The sequence below is a fragment of the Oncorhynchus keta genome, chromosome 31 (genome assembly GCF_023373465.1).
Source record: "Oncorhynchus keta strain PuntledgeMale-10-30-2019 chromosome 31, Oket_V2, whole genome shotgun sequence".
NCBI classification, from domain to species: domain Eukaryota; kingdom Metazoa; phylum Chordata; class Actinopteri; order Salmoniformes; family Salmonidae; genus Oncorhynchus; species Oncorhynchus keta.
Genome location: NC_068451.1, coordinates 25,215,375 through 25,232,838, shown reverse-complemented (window position 1 = coordinate 25,232,838; position 17,464 = coordinate 25,215,375). Strand labels below are relative to the sequence as shown.

At 38.2% G+C, this 17,464-nt stretch overlaps 1 protein-coding gene across 4 annotated transcripts in view; it reads right to left on the bottom strand.

Moving 5' to 3' along the window:
• Window positions 1–17,464, bottom strand: part of LOC118367674 (chromodomain-helicase-DNA-binding protein 4-like) — a 70,266-nt gene that overhangs the window by 22,488 nt on the left and 30,314 nt on the right. For 2 of the 4 annotated variants that reach the window (XM_052489149.1, XM_052489148.1), the window contains exons 19-29: window positions 8,868–8,989; window positions 8,436–8,609; window positions 8,039–8,180; window positions 7,661–7,792; window positions 7,424–7,541; window positions 7,141–7,265; window positions 6,860–6,952; window positions 6,630–6,771; window positions 6,040–6,215; window positions 4,380–4,569; window positions 3,741–3,827 (exon numbers count right to left, since the gene is read on the bottom strand). In XM_052489149.1, coding sequence (XP_052345109.1) covers window positions 3,741–3,827; window positions 4,380–4,569; window positions 6,040–6,215; window positions 6,630–6,771; window positions 6,860–6,952; window positions 7,141–7,265; window positions 7,424–7,541; window positions 7,661–7,792; window positions 8,039–8,180; window positions 8,436–8,609; window positions 8,868–8,989 — 1,501 coding nt within the window. Of the gene's footprint in view, window positions 1–3,740; window positions 3,831–4,379; window positions 4,570–6,039; window positions 6,216–6,629; window positions 6,772–6,859; window positions 6,953–7,140; window positions 7,266–7,423; window positions 7,542–7,660; window positions 7,793–8,038; window positions 8,181–8,435; window positions 8,610–8,867; window positions 8,990–17,464 lie in introns of all 4 variants that reach the window. The other 2 variants (XM_052489150.1, XM_052489152.1) reach the window with 2 other exon arrangements.

Here is a 17,464-nt window from a genome sequence, read left to right as displayed (position 1 = left end):
AACCTCAAACAGTCACACTCCAAACTCCACTATGGACAAGACCAAAGAGCTGTCAAAGGACACCAGAAACAAAATTGTAGACCTGCAACAGGCTGGGAAGACTGAATCTGCAATAGGTAAGCAGCTTGGTTTGAAGAAATCAACTGTGGGAGCAATTATTAGGAAATGGAAGACATACAAGACCACTGATAATCTCCCTCGATCTGGGGCTCCACGCAAGATCTCACCCGATGGGGTCAGAATTATAACAAGAACGGTGAGCAAAAATCCCAGAACCACACGGGGGGACCTAGTGAATGACCTGCAGAAAGCTGGGACCAAAGTAACAAAGCCTACCATCAGTAACACACTACGCCGCCAGGGACTCAAATCCTGCAGTGCCAGACGTGTCCCCCTGGTTAAGCCAGTACATGTCCAGGCCCATCTGAAGTTTGCTAGAGAGTATTTGGATGATCCAGAAGAAGATTGGGAGAATGTCATATGGTCAGATGAAACCAAAATAAACGTTTTGGTAAAAACTCAACTCGTCGTGTTTGGAGGACAAAGAATGCTGAGTTGCATCCAAAGAACACCATACCTACTGTGAAGCATGGGGGTGGAAACATCATGCTTTGGGGCTGTTTTTCTGCAAAGGGACCAGGACGACTGATCCGTGTAAAGGAAAGAATGAATGGGGCCATGTATCGTGAGATTTTGAGTGAAAACCTCCTTCCATCAGCAAGGGCATTGAAGATTAAACGTGTTCTGGGTCTTTCAGCATGACAATGATCCAAAACACACCGCCCGGGCAACGAAGGAGTGGCTTTGTAAGAAGCATTTCAAGTTCCTGGAGTGGCCTAGCCAGTCTCCAGATCTCAAACCCATAGAAAATCTTTGGAGGGAGTTGAAAGTCCGTGTTGCCCAGCAACAGCCCCAAAACATAACTGCTCTAGAGGAGATCTGCATGTGTGTGAAAACCTTGTGAAGACTTACAGAAAACGTTTGACCTCTGTCATTGCCAACAAAGGGTATATAACAAAGTATTGAGATAAACTTTGTTATTGACCAAATACTTATTTTCCACCATAATTTGCTATTTACAGGTCTCTCTCATCTTTTTAAGTGGGAGAACTTGCACAATTGGTGGCTGACTAAATACTTTTTTTCCCCACTGTATGTTCTGGATGATTTTTTTGTGAATTTCATCAATGGAAATGTTGTTCCAACAATGTAAATTAAAAGGTATTCTACACCAGACTTTTTACCTGCAACCCTTCCATTTCAAAACACTTGTAGTTTAACCATATATTAACTTAACAATGATTGGATATCCATAAACTCAAAGAATGGATGTTATCATAAGTGCATTCAACTGTTTCTTCTAATTCTATGTATGAGCACCACACTATAAACCTCAAAATAAGAATTTGAACAGATCCTCAAAAAGAACATGGATGACTCACTGTACAGAATTGATATATTCTGACCATGTTGCTGCCCTGTCTTACAAGTCGATGCAGGAGTTAGTCTGTTTCTGTATAATCTGTAGGGGCCGTTTGAAAGACGTTAGCATGGGACACAGCTTCGTAACACTCCAGGTAGAACTGACCTTAACCACAGATCTATAATCAGATTATTCTATCCCCAATCCTAAATGAACTATTAGGGGGATGAACAAATATCTAAACCTGTATCAGTAGTTGGGGCTTACCGGCCCATCTAACTTCCGTCGGCCATTAAGTATTCGTTTGTGCTTCTGCTTACTTAGACTTGTAGTGTGGAATAGTTTCGTACTATTATAATTTAATTGGCCTGATATAACTGGCTAACAGAATCAGTTGCTCTCTCTCGCGCTCATTCTCACACACAAATGATTACACTCTTTCACTTTCTGTCATTTGTAGGAAAACACACAAGCAAACACTAATTCGAACTGGCACATACAGAGATTCATTTATTTTCAGACACAAACACACACTCTAACAGTGCATTTGGAAATGTTGCCCTTAATTTTTGTTGCAAAGCATTATCATCATTTCGTGGAAACGTAATTTTGCAACAGTACCTCTTCATCCTCAGCAGGATAAATAAATGTGGCTTTTCACGAAAACCCCCACAGTTGACAGTGTATGTCAGAGCAAAAACCAAGACATGAGGTCGAAGGAATAGTCCGTAAAGCTCCGAGACAGGATTGTGTCGAGCCACAGATCTGGGGAAGAGTACCAAAATATTTCTGCAGCATTAAAGGTCCCCAAGAACACAGTGGCCTCCATCATTCTTAAATTGAAGAAGTTTGGAACCACCAAGACTCTTCCTAGAGCTGGCCGCGCGGCCAAACTGAGCAAGAACCCGATGGTCACTCTGACAGATCTCCAGAGTTCCTCTGTGGAGATAGGAGAACCTTTCAGAAGGTCAACCATATATCTGCAGCACTCCACCTATTTATTGCCTACCTCCTCACGCCATTTGCACACACTGTATATAGACTTTCTTTTTCTCTATTGTGTTATTGACTGTAAACTTGTTTATTCCACGTGTAACTCTGTGTTGTTGTATGTGTCGAACTGCTTTGCTTTATCTTGGCCAGGTCGCAGTTGTAAATGAGAATTTAGTCTCAACTAGCTTACCTGGTTAAATAAAGGTGAAATATATAAAAATAAATACAAAATTAGACAGACCAAGATTCTCTGGTCAAATGAAACCAAGATTAAACTCTTTGGCCTGAAAGCCAAGCGTCACATCTGGAAGAAACCAGGTCCGCTCATCACCTGGCCAATACCATCCCTGCGGTAAAGCGTGGTGGTGCAACATCATGTCGTAGGGATGTTTGTCAGCGGCAGGGACTGGGAGACTAGTCAGGATCGAGGGAAAGATCAACAGAGCAAAGGACAGAGATCCTTGATGAAAACCTGCTCCAGAGCACTCAGGACCTCAGACCTTCCAACAGGACAACAACACCAAGCACACAGCCAAGACAATGCAGGAGTGGCTTCAGGACAAGTCCGGACTTGAACCTGATCAAACATTTCTGGAGAGACCTGAAAATAGCTGAGCAGCGATACTCCCCATCCAACCCGACAGAGCTTGAGAGGATCTGCAGAGAAGAATGGGAGAAACTCCCCAAATACAAGTGTACCAAACCTAGAGCGTCATCGAGGCTGTAATCGCTGCCAAAGGTGCTTCAACAAAGTACTGAGCAAAGGTTTGAATACTTATGTAAATGTGATATTTCAGTTTTTTATTTGTTTTATAAATAATTTTGCAAAAATTCCTTAAAAACAGTTTTTGCTTTGTCATTATGGGGTATTGTGTGTAGATTGATGAGGGGGGGGAAACAATTTTAATCAATTTTAGAATAAGGCTGTAATGTAACAAAATGTGAAGGGGTCTGAATACTTTCCAAATCCAAATCATGTCCAATCAAGTGAATTTACCACAGGTGGACACCAATCAAGTTGTAAAAACATCTCAAGGATGATCAATGGAAACAGGATGCACCTGAGCTCAATTTCGAGTCTCATAGCAAAGGGTCTGAATACTTATGTAAATAATGTATTTCTCCAAAAATTTTGTTTAAAAAAAAAACTTTTTTCAATTTGTCATTATGGGTTATTGTGTGTAGATTGATGAGCAACATGTTTTATTTAATACATTTTAGAATTAGGCTGTAACATAAAAAAATGTTGGAAAAGGTGAAGGGGTCTGAATACTTTCCGAATGCAATGTATTCAATTTGAATTCATGACAATAGTGTTTGTTACCTTCTGATCGCTCATCAAAGTCCTCATCTCCCTCCTCTGAGGCCACAGAGTAATCTGAGTTGTTGTCAGACTGATCCTCCTGCCAATCTGCTTATAGAATGGAGAGACAGGTACGGGGAAGAGACAGGATTAGCCAATCAGAGAGTTTTAGGACACAGACCACTCTGTTTTCAGGGGAGAAGGAAGAAAGAGTGAACAACAGATACAATCACAGACATATATTCACTTCAACCAACTTCACAAGAGAACTAAACTTGTCAATACCAAAGTCATTAACACGGTTGGGGTCACTTTATTGTCAATGGGAAATTGTCAAACATGAATTGAATTTCAATTCACTTCCTGAATTGGAATTGAGCCCAATCTTGTTAGAGACAGACAGGAGAGAGTACTGAGACAGTAGGAAGGAAACATCATGCTTAATCCTAGAATACTACTAGAAACACCTCAAAAACACAGAGGACAGAGATGGGACATAGACAAACATGTAGTACGAACACAAACCATTAACACACACACACACTCCAATATAACACAAGATATACACACTCTTATCCCACACACCCTACCTACCACACGTCCACATCCACACACACAGAGTAGGTAAAAAAGGTTGCATTGTGCAGCGCTGTTCTGTACCCCGTCTACTACCTCGTTCCTCCTGAGAGCCGTCGTTGTAGTTGACAGGCTTGCGGGTCCTCTTGCCCTTTCCCAGGTTACGGGCCAGGTCCTCCTGCTGCTGCTCATAGTGGTGTCTCAGCAGTTTCTCCCAGTAGTCTGGGTCTACTGACTCCTCCTGTTTAATCACCTCACGCTGCACCTCCTCCTCCTGGACACACACACACAGGTTAGCAATGATGGAAGAACTCGTATACTAACTAACACACACACAGCTTAGCCTAGATGGAAGAACTTGTATACTAACACACCCACGAAGGTTAGCAATGATGTAAGAACTCGTATACTAACACACCCACACAGGTTAGCAGTGATGGAAGAACTCGTATACTAACACACCCACACAGGTTAGCAATGATGGAAGAACTCGTATACTAACACACCCACACAGGTTAGCAGTGATGGAAGAACTCGTATACTAACACACCCACACAGGTTGGCAATGATGGAAGAACTCGTATACTAACACACCCACACAGATTAGCATTGATGGAAGAACTCGTATACTAACACACCCACACAGCTTAGCAGTGATGGAAGAACTCGTATACTAACACACCCACACAGATTAGCAATGATGTAAGAACTCGTATACTAACACACCCACACAGGTTAGCAATGATGGAAGAACTCGTATACTAACACACCCACACAGGTTGGCAATGATGGAAGAACTCGTATACTAACACACCCACACAGATTAGCATTGATGGAAGAACTCGTATACTAACACACCCACACAGCTTAGCAGTGATGGAAGAACTCGTATACTAACACACCCACACAGATTAGCAATGATGTAAGAACTCGTATACTAACACACCCACGAAGGTTAGCAGTGATGAAAGAACTCGTATACTAACACACCCACGAAGGTTAGCAGTGATGGAAGAACTCGTATACTAACACACCCACACAGATTAGCAATGATGTAAGAACTCGTATACTAACACACCCACACAGATTAGCAATGATGTAAGAACTCGTATACTAACACACCCACACAGATTAGCAATGATGGAAGAACTCGCATACTAACACACCCACGAAGGTTAGCAGTGATGGAAGAACTCGTATACTAACACACAGGTTAGCAATGATGGAAGAACTCATATACTAACACACAGGTTAGCAATGGTGGAAGAACTCATATACTAACACACAGGTTAGCAATGATGGAATAACTTATATACTAACACACACACAGGTTAGCAATGATGGAAGAACTCATATACTAACACACAGGTTAGCAATGGTGGAAGAACTCATATACTAACACACAGGTTAGCAATGATGGAATAACTTATATACTAACACACACACAGGTTAGCAATGATGGAAGAACTCATATACTAACACACACACACACAGGTTAGCAATGGTGGAAGAACTTATATACTAACACACACACAGGTTAGCAATGATGGAAGAACTTGTACACACACACACAATGATGGAAGAACTTGTACACACACACACAATGATGGAAGAACTTGTACACACACACACAATGATGGAAGAACTTGTACACAAACACATTCAAGTGTAATAACACAGACTCAGAGGTCATCTCTCCTGTTCATCACCTTCCACAGTATCTCTCTCACACACACACACACACCTCCTCCTCCTCGTCCTTGACGACGTATTGGGCCACTTTGAAGGAGCTGAGGTACTCGTTCATGCTCTGGATCTCTGTGTCCTCAGTGGACTCTGACTCCTGGTTCCTGTCCAGCAGTCTGTCTATGGCCTTGTCATCATAATGGATGACCTGGCTGTCATCCTCCTTGTTGTCCCCTGAGACGGAAAGAGACAAGGAAAGAGAGTGGCATACAATGAAAGACCTGGCTGTCATCCTCCTTGTTGTCCCCTGAGACAGAAAGGGACAAGGAAAGAGAGTGGCATACAATGAAAGACCTGGCTGTCATCCTCCTTGTTGTCCCCTGAGACGGAAAGGGACAAGGAAAGAGAGTGGCATACAATGAAAGACCTGGCTGTCATCCTCCTTGTTGTCCCCTGAGACGGAAAGGGACAAGGAAAGAGAGTGGCATACAATGAAAGAGTGTGTAAGAAATACTGGAGAGGCCACACACCTAGTTTCCAGGTTGTTAGTTTGAAGGAAAACCAGCAGGCATTACGGCCCCCGACAATGGGAATGACTACCCGTTTGGAGTGGACTAACCTGGTTATGGTTAGTAGTTAGTGACTCACCCTCTCCCAGCTCGTCCTTGAACAGCTCCTCTGTTCCAAACTTGAGGATGTCATCCAGCTCCTGTTTAGACATGGAACCTGTCTTACTGCCCAGCCCAGGACGCACCACCAGGTGGGTCAACATCATCTTCTTCTTAGCCACCTGGAGGAGAGGATGAGAGGAGAATTAGTGTCTGTCTTTTACCTACCACTCTGTATGAGTCTGGTAGGCCTTGGTATACTGGGTTTACCTGAGTGATCCGCTCTTCCACAGACGCCTTGGTAACGAAGCGATAGATCATAACCTTCTTATTCTGACCAATCCTGTGAGCTCTGCTGAATGCCTGAGAGAGGGGGGAAGAGATTGGAAGAGGAGAGGTGAGCAGGAGGTGTGCTTCAAGTGTGTGTGTGTGTGTGTGTGTGTGTGTGTGTGTGTGTGTGTGTGTGTGTGTGTGTGTGTGTGTGTGTGTGTGTGTGTGTGTGTGTGTGTGTGTGTGTGTGTGTGTGTGTGTGTGTGTGTGTGTGTGTGTACCTGGATGTCGTTGTGGGGGTTCCAGTCGGAGTCGTAGATGACGACGGTGTCGGCGGTTGCCAGATTGATGCCCAACCCTCCTGCTCTGGTAGAGAGCAGGAAGGCAAACTGAGGGGCGCCAGGAGCTGAGGAGAGAGAGAGAGAGAGGAGAAGGGAGAGAAAGAGGGAGGGAGGTGACAAAAGTGAAATAGAAACTTCCAATTCATATTTTTTCCCAGTTAAAGTTACTGTTCCAATTGTGCTGTCGTTAGTGTATCCATGAACCCATGTGTGTGTGTCTCACCGTTGAAGCGGTCGATGGCCTCCTGTCTCATGCCCCCTGTTACACTTCCATCAATCCTCTCGTACTTATAACCCTCGTTCTCCAGGAAGTCCTCCAGCAGGTCCAACATCTTAGTCATCTACCAGGAGACAGTTAGTGTGTGTGTGTGTGTGTGTGTGTGTGTGTGTGTGTGTGTGTGTGTGTGTGTGTGTGTGTGTGTGTGTGTGTGTGTGTGTGTGTGTGTGTGTGTGTGCGTACCTGAGAGAAGACGAGCACTCTATGTCCTCCCTCCTTGAGTTTAACCATCATCTTTTGCAGCAGAGTCAGTTTCCCAGAAGCCCTTGTGAGGGCACTGCCCTCGTACATTCCGTTTGGAATCTTTGGCGCCTCCTGCAGGAGATCAATCAAACATCAGTCCTTTACTTAATTAAAGCTCATCAAGCTGACTGCATCCAGATCAAAGCATCTTAACACATTCTGTTTAGTCTGTTAGGTTAAGTTTTGGAAATATAACAAACAAAATCATATACATTCAATACAATATTTACTCGTATACAAACACACAGATTGATGTCCTCCTTCAAGCACCGAATCAATGGTATGGCCCATGTCTCAGAGAATGGGTTGAGATCGTACCATTGCGGCTCCGGGAAAGAGGTAGGGGTGGTTGCAACACTTCTTGAGGTCCATGACCACGTTGAGCAAGGACACTTGGTTTCCTCCTCCGCGGGTGTTCAGGGCGTCAAAGTTACGCGTCAAGATGAACTTGTAGTACTTCCTGCATCACACAATTAAATTAATACCCGAAAACAAGAAATAGAAGCCAACATGAGACTTCTGCAAACACTACAATACTGACATTCAATCCTCTATTTCCTTATTCTCTATACTTCTCCGCTCATTAGCATGTGCCGGCACTGATTGTACAGCACTGTTGAGGGAGATAGCAAGTAAGCATTTCGCGTGACGAATCCAATTTGATTTGATTGCTAGCACCATCCTCCCCACCCACCCTCCCCTTCTCATCACTTACTTCTGCATGGGGCTGAGCTCCACTCGGAGGATGAGCTCTGTCTTGGAGGGCATGTGTTTGAAGACGTCGGCCTTCAGTCTCCTGAGCATGTGTGGTCCCAGCATGTCATGCAACTTCTTGATCTGGTCCTCTTTGGCGATGTCAGCAAACTCTTCCAGGAACCCCTCTAGGTTACTGCAGAGCGGAGAGAAGAGGGGGGGACTTTTGTTATTGTTTTGGTTACTGGATTTGTTCAAAAAGAAACATCAGGACTACAAAACACTCAGCAATAGCAGCACTCTCACACACACACACACACACACACACACACACACACACACACACACACACACACACACACACACACACACACACACACACACACACACACACACACACACACACACACACACACACACACACACACACACACAGTAGTGTAGGCATACTGACTTGAATCTCACTGGGGTGAGGAAGTTGAGCAGGTGGAAGAGTTCCTCCAGGTTGTTCTGTAGAGGTGTACCAGTCAGCAGCAGCTTGTGCTGGAGAGGGTAGTTATTCAGAATCCTAAAGAACTACACAGAGAGATAGATAGAGACAGTGTTTTATACTTCCACTGTCCTCTTCACAAAACAGGGTGATCTCTCATATTTGACTGGTTATAACCATAACTATACTAATAAACGCTGTATTCAGTATGCAATGATATGTCATACTATAATGGTTATGGTACTGATTATGACTATAATGGTTATGGTACTGCTTATGACTATAATGGTTATGGTACTGGTTATGACTATAATGGTTATGGTACTGCTTATGACTATAATGGTTATGGTACTGGTTATGACTATACTGGTTATGAATATAATGGTAATGGTACTGGTTATGACTATAATGGTTATGAATATACTGGTTATGAATATAATGGTTATGGTACTGGTTATGACTATACTGGTTATGAATATAATGGTAATGGTACTGGTTATGACTATAATCGTTATGACTATACTGGTTATGAATATAATGGTTATGGTACTGGTTATGACTATACTGGTTATGAATATAATGGTAATGGTACTGGTTATGACTATAATCGTTATGACTATAATGGTTATGGTACTGGTTATGACTATACTGGTTATTGAATATAATGGTTATGGTACTGGTTATGACTATAATGTTATGGTACAGGTTATGTCTATAATGGCCATGGTACTGGTTATGTCTATAATGGTTATGGTACTGGTTATGTCTATAATGGTTATGGCTATATAATGGTTATGACTATGATGTTATGGTACTGCTTATGACTATAATGGTTATGGTACTGATTATGACTATAATGGTTATGGTACTGCTTATGACTATAATGGTTATGGTACTGGTTATGACTATAATGGTTATGGTACTGGTTATGACTATAATGGTTATGGTACTGGTTATGTCTATAATGGTTATGGTACTGCTTATGACTATAATGTTTATGGTACTGGTTATGACTATAATGGTTATGGTACTGATTATGACTATAATGGTTATGGTACTGGTTATGACTATAATGGTTATGGTACTGGTTATGTCTATAATGGTTATGGTACTGCTTATGACTATAATGTTTATGGTACTGCTTATGACTATAATGGTTATGGTACTGATTATGACTATAATGGTTATGGTACTGCTTATGACTATAATGGTTATGGTACTGGTTATGACTATAATGGTTATGGTACTGGTTATGACTATAATGGTTATGGTACTGGTTATGTCTATAATGGTTATGGTACTGGTTATGACTATAATGTTTATGGTACTGGTTATGACTATAATGGTTATGGTACTGCTTATGACTATAATGTTTATGGTACTGGTTATGACTATAATGTTTATGGTACTGGTTATGACTATAATGTTTATGGTACTGGTTATGACTATAATGGTTATGGTACTGGTTATGACTATAATGGTTATGGTACTGGTTATGTCTATAATGGTTATGGTACTGCTTATGACTATAATGTTTATGGTACTGGTTATGACTATAATGTTTATGGTACTGGTTATGACTATAATGGTTATGGTACTGGTTATGACTATAATGGTTATGGTACTGGTTATGTCTATAATGGTTATGGTACTGCTTATGACTATAATGGTTATGGTACTGGTTATGACTATAATGGTTATGGTACTGCTTATGACTATAATGGTTATGGTACTGGTTATGACTATAATGGTTATGGTACTGGTTATGACTATAATGGTTATGGTACTGGTTATGTCTATAATGGTTATGGTACTGCTTATGACTATAATGGTTATGGTACTGGTTATGACTATAATGGTTATGGTACTGCTTATGACTATAATGGTTATGGTACTGGTTATGACTATAATGGTTATGGTACTGGTTATGACTATAATGGTTATGGTACTGCTTATGACTATAATGGTTATGGTACTGGTTATGACTATAATGTTTATGGTACTGGTTATGACTATAATGTTTATGGTACTGGTTATTTAATATAATGGTTATGGTACTGCTTATGACTATAATGGTTATGGTACTGCTTATGACTATAATGGTTATGGTACTGGTTATGACTATAATGTTTATGGTACTGGTTATGACTATAATGGTTATGGTACTGCTTATGACTATAATGGTTATGGTACTGGTTATGACTATAATGGTTATGGTACTGGTTATGACTATAATGTTTATGGTACTGGTTATGACTATAATGGTTATGGTACTGGTTATGACTATAATGGTTATGGTACTGCTTATGACTATAATGGTTATGGTACTGGTTATGACTATAATGGTTATGGTACTGGTTATGACTATAATGTTTATGGTACAGGTTATGTCTATAATGGCCATGGTACTGGTTATGTCTATAATGGTTATGGTACTGGTTATGTCTATAATGGTTATGGCTATATAATGGTTATGACTATAATGGTTATGGTACTGCTTATGACTATAATGGTTATGGTACTGCTTATGACTATAATGGTTATGGTACTGCTTATGACTATAATGGTTATGGTACTGCTTATGACTATAATGGTTATGGTACTGGTTATGACTATAATGTTTATGGTACTGGTTATGACTATAATGGTTATGGTACTGCTTATGACTATAATGTTTATGGTACTGGTTATGACTATAATGGTTATGGTACTGGTTATGACTATAATGTTTATGGTACTGGTTATGACTATAATGGTTATGGTACTGCTTATGACTATAATGTTTATGGTACTGGTTATGACTATAATGGTTATGGTACTGGTTATGACTATAATGTTTATGGTACAGGTTATGTCTATAATGGCCATGGTACTGGTTATGTCTATAATGGTTATGGTACTGGTTATGTCTATAATGGTTATGGCTATATAATGGTTATGACTATAATGGTTATGGTACTGCTTATGACTATAATGGTTATGGTACTGGTTATGACTATAATGGTTATGGTACTGGTTATGACTATAATGGTTATGGTACTGGTTATGACTATAATGGTTATGGTACTGCTTATGACTATAATGTTTATGGTACTGGTTATGACTATAATGGTTATGGTACTGGTTATGACTATAATGTTTATGGTACTGGTTATGACTATAATGTTTATGGTACAGGTTATGACTATAATGTTTATGGTACTGGTTATGTCTATAATGGTTATGGTACTGGTTATGTCTATAATGGTTATGGCTATATAATGGTTATGACTATAATGGTTATGGTACTGCTTATGACTATAATGGTTATGGTACTGCTTATGACTATAATGTTTATGGTACTGGTTATGACTATAATGGTTATGGTACTGGTTATGTCTATAATGGTTATGGTACTGGTTATGTCTATAATGGTTATGGTACTGGTTATGTCTATAATGGTTATGGCTATATAATGGTTATGACTATAATGGTTATGGTACTGCTTATGACTATAATGGTTATGGTACTGCTTATGACTATAATGTTTATGGTACTGGTTATGTCTATAATGGTTATGGTACTGGTTATGTCTATAATGGTTATGGCTATATAATGGTTATGACTATGATGTTATGGTACTGCTTATGACTATAATGGTTATGGTACTGCTTATGACTATAATGGTTATGGTACTGGTTATGACTATAATGTTTATGGTACTGGTTATGACTATAATCGTTATGACTATAATGGTTATGGTACTGGTTATGACTATAATCGTTATGACTATAATGTTTATGGTACTGGTTATGACTATAATGTTTATGGTACTGCTTATGACTATAATGTTTATGGTACTGGTTATGACTATAATGGTTATGGTACTGGTTATGACTATAATGGTTATGGTACTGGTTATGACTATAATGTTTATGGTACTGCTTATGACTATAATGTTTATGGTACTGCTTATGACTATAATGTTTATGGTACTGGTTATGACTATAATGTTTATGGTACTGGTTATGACTATAATGTTTATGGTACTGGTTATGACTATAATGGTTATGGTACTGGTTATGACTATAATGTTTATGGTACTGGTTATGACTATAATGGTTATGGTACTGCTTATGACTATAATGGTTATGGTACTGCTTATGACTATAATGTTTATGGTACTGGTTATGACTATAATGTTTATGGTACTGGTTATGACTATAATGTTTATGGTACTGGTTATGACTATAATGGTTATGGTACTGGTTATGACTATAATGTTTATGGTACTGGTTATGACTATAATGGTTATGGTACTGCTTATGACTATAATGGTTATGGTACTGGTTATGACTATAATGTTTATGGTACTGGTTATGACTATAATGGTTATGGTACTGCTTATGACTATAATGTTTATGGTACTGGTTATGACTATAATGTTTATGGTACTGGTTATGACTATAATGTTTATGGTACTGGTTATGACTATAATGGTTATGGTACTGGTTATGACTATAATGTTTATGGTACTGGTTATGACTATAATGGTTATGGTACTGGTTATGACTATAATGGTTATGGTACTGCTTATGACTATAATGGTTATGGTACTGGTTATGACTATAATGTTTATGGTACTGGTTATGACTATAATGGTTATGGTACTGCTTATGACTATAATGTTTATGGTACTGGTTATGACTATAATGGTTATGGTACTGCTTATGACTATAATGGTTATGGTACTGGTTATGACTATAATGTTTATGGTACTGGTTATGACTATAATGGTTATGGTACTGGTTATGACTATAATGTTTATGGTACTGCTTATGACTATAATGGTTATGGTACTGGTTATGACTATACTGGTTATGAATATAATGGTAATGGTACTGGTTATGACTATAATGGTTATGAATATACTGGTTATGAATATAATGGTTATGGTACTGGTTATGACTATACTGGTTATGAATATAATGGTAATGGTACTGGTTATGACTATAATCGTTATGACTATACTGGTTATGAATATAATGGTTATGGTACTGGTTATGACTATAATGTTTATGGTACTGGTTATGACTATAATGGTTATGGTACTGCTTATGACTATAATGGTTATGGTACTGCTTATGACTATAATGGTTATGGTACTGGTTATGACTATAATGGTTATGGTACTGCTTATGACTATAATGGTTATGGTACTGCTTATGACTATAATGGTTATGGTACTGGTTATGACTATAATGGTTATGGTACTGCTTATGACTATAATGGTTATGGTACTGGTTATGACTATAATGTTTATGGTACTGGTTATGACTATAATGGTTATGGTACTGGTTATGACTATAATGTTTATGGTACTGCTTATGACTATAATGGTTATGGTACTGGTTATGACTATAATGTTTATGGTACTGGTTATGACTATAATGGTTATGGTACTGCTTATGACTATAATGGTTATGGTACTGCTTATGACTATAATGTTTATGGTACTGGTTATGACTATAATGGTTATGGTACTGCTTATGACTATAATGGTTATGGTACTGCTTATGACTATAATGGTTATGGTACTGGTTATGACTATAATGTTTATGGTACTGGTTATGACTATAATGTTTATGGTACTGCTTATGACTATAATGGTTATGGTACTGCTTATGACTATAATGGTTATGGTACTGCTTATGACTATAATGGTTATGGTACTGGTTATGACTATAATGGTTATGGTACTGGTTATGACTATAATGGTTATGGTACTGGTTATGACTATAATGGTTATGGTACTGGTTATGACTATAATGGTTATGGTACTGGTTATGACTATAATGGTTATGGTACTGCTTATGACTATAATGGTTATGGTACTGCTTATGACTATAATGGTTATGGTACTGGTTATGACTATAATGGTTATGGTACTGCTTATGACTATAATGGTTATGGTACTGGTTATGACTATAATGGTTATGGTACTGCTTATGACTATAATGGTTATGGTACTGCTTATGACTATAATGGTTATGGTACTGGTTATGACTATAATGGTTATGGTACTGCTTATGACTATAATGGTTATGGTACTGGTTATGACTATAATGGTTATGGTACTGGTTATGACTATAATGGTTATGGTACTGGTTATGACTATAATGGTTATGGTACTGGTTATGACTATAATGGTTATGGTACTGGTTATGACTATAATGGTTATGGTACTGCTTATGACTATAATGGTTATGGTACTGCTTATGACTATAATGGTTATGGTACTGCTTATGACTATAATGGTTATGGTACTGGTTATGACTATAATGGTTATGGTACTGCTTATGACTATAATGGTTATGGTACTGGTTATGACTATAATGTTTATGGTACTGGTTATGACTATAATGTTTATGGTACTGGTTATGACTATAATGGTTATGGTACTGCTTATGACTATAATGGTTATGGTACTGGTTATGACTATAATGTTTATGGTACTGGTTATGACTATAATGGTTATGGTACTGGTTATGACTATAATGTTTATGGTACTGGTTATGACTATAATGGTTATGGTACTGCTTATGACTATAATGTTTATGGTACTGGTTATGACTATAATGGTTATGGTACTGGTTATGACTATAATGGTTATGGTACTGGTTATGACTATAATGGTTATGGTACTGCTTATGACTATAATGGTTATGGTACTGGTTATGACTATAATGGTTATGGTACTGCTTATGACTATAATGTTTATGGTACTGGTTATGACTATAATGGTTATGGTACTGGTTATGACTATAATGGTTATGGTACTGCTTATGACTATAATGGTTATGGTACTGGTTATGACTATAATGGTTATGGTACTGCTTATGACTATAATGGTTATGGTACTGGTTATGACTATAATGTTTATGGTACTGGTTATGACTATAATGTTTATGGTACTGGTTATGACTATAATGGTTATGGTACTGCTTATGACTATAATGGTTATGGTACTGGTTATGACTATAATGTTTATGGTACTGGTTATGACTATAATGGTTATGGTACTGGTTATGACTATAATGTTTATGGTACTGGTTATGACTATAATGGTTATGGTACTGCTTATGACTATAATGTTTATGGTACTGGTTATGACTATAATGGTTATGGTACTGGTTATGACTATAATGGTTATGGTACTGGTTATGACTATAATGGTTATGGTACTGCTTATGACTATAATGGTTATGGTACTGGTTATGACTATAATGGTTATGGTACTGCTTATGACTATAATGTTTATGGTACTGGTTATGACTATAATGGTTATGGTACTGGTTATGACTATAATGGTTATGGTACTGCTTATGACTATAATGTTTATGGTACTGGTTATGACTATAATGGTTATGGTACTGGTTATGACTATAATGGTTATGGTACTGCTTATGACTATAATGGTTATGGTACTGGTTATGACTATAATGGTTAATGGTTAAACTATAATGGTTATGGTACTGGTTATGACTATAATGGTTATGGTACTGGTTATGACTATAATGGTTATGGTACTGGTTATGACTATAATGTTATGGTACTGGTTATGACTATAATGTTTATGGTACTGCTTATGACTATAATGTTTATGGTACTGGTTATGACTATAATGGTTATGGTATGACTGCTTATGACTATAATAATGTTTATGGTACTGCTTATGACTATAATGGTTATGGTACTGGTTATGACTATAATGGTTATGGTACTGCTTATGACTATAATGGTTATGGTACTGGTTATGACTATAATGGTTATGGTACTGCTTATGACTATAATGGTTATGGTACTGCTTATGACTATAATGGTTATGGTACTGGTTATGACTATAATGTTATGGTACTGGTTATGACTATAATGTTTATGGTACTGCTTATGACTATAATGTTTATGGTACTGGTTATGACTATAATGGTTATGGTACTGCTTATGACTATAATGTTTATGGTACTGGTTATGACTATAATGGTTATGGTACTGCTTATGACTATAATGTTTATGGTACTGCTTATGACTATAATGTTTATGGTACTGGTTATGACTATAATGGTTATGGTACTGCTTATGACTATAATGGTTATGGTACTGGTTATGACTATGATGTTATGGTACTGGTTATGACTATAATGGTTATGGTACTGCTTATGACTATAATGTTTATGGTACTGCTTATGACTATAATGTTTATGGTACTGGTTATGACTATAATGGTTATGGTACTGGTTATGACTATAATGGTTATGGTACTGGTTATGACTATAATGGTTATGGTACTGGTTATGACTATAATGTTTATGGTACTGGTTATGACTATAATGGTTATGGTACTGGTTATGACTATAATGGTTATGGTACTGGTTATGACTATAATGGTTATGGTACTGGTTATGACTATAATGTTTATGGTACTGGTTATGACTATAATGTTTATGGTACTGGTTATGACTATAATGTTTATGGTACTGGTTATGACTATAATGGTTATGGTACTGGTTATGACTATAATG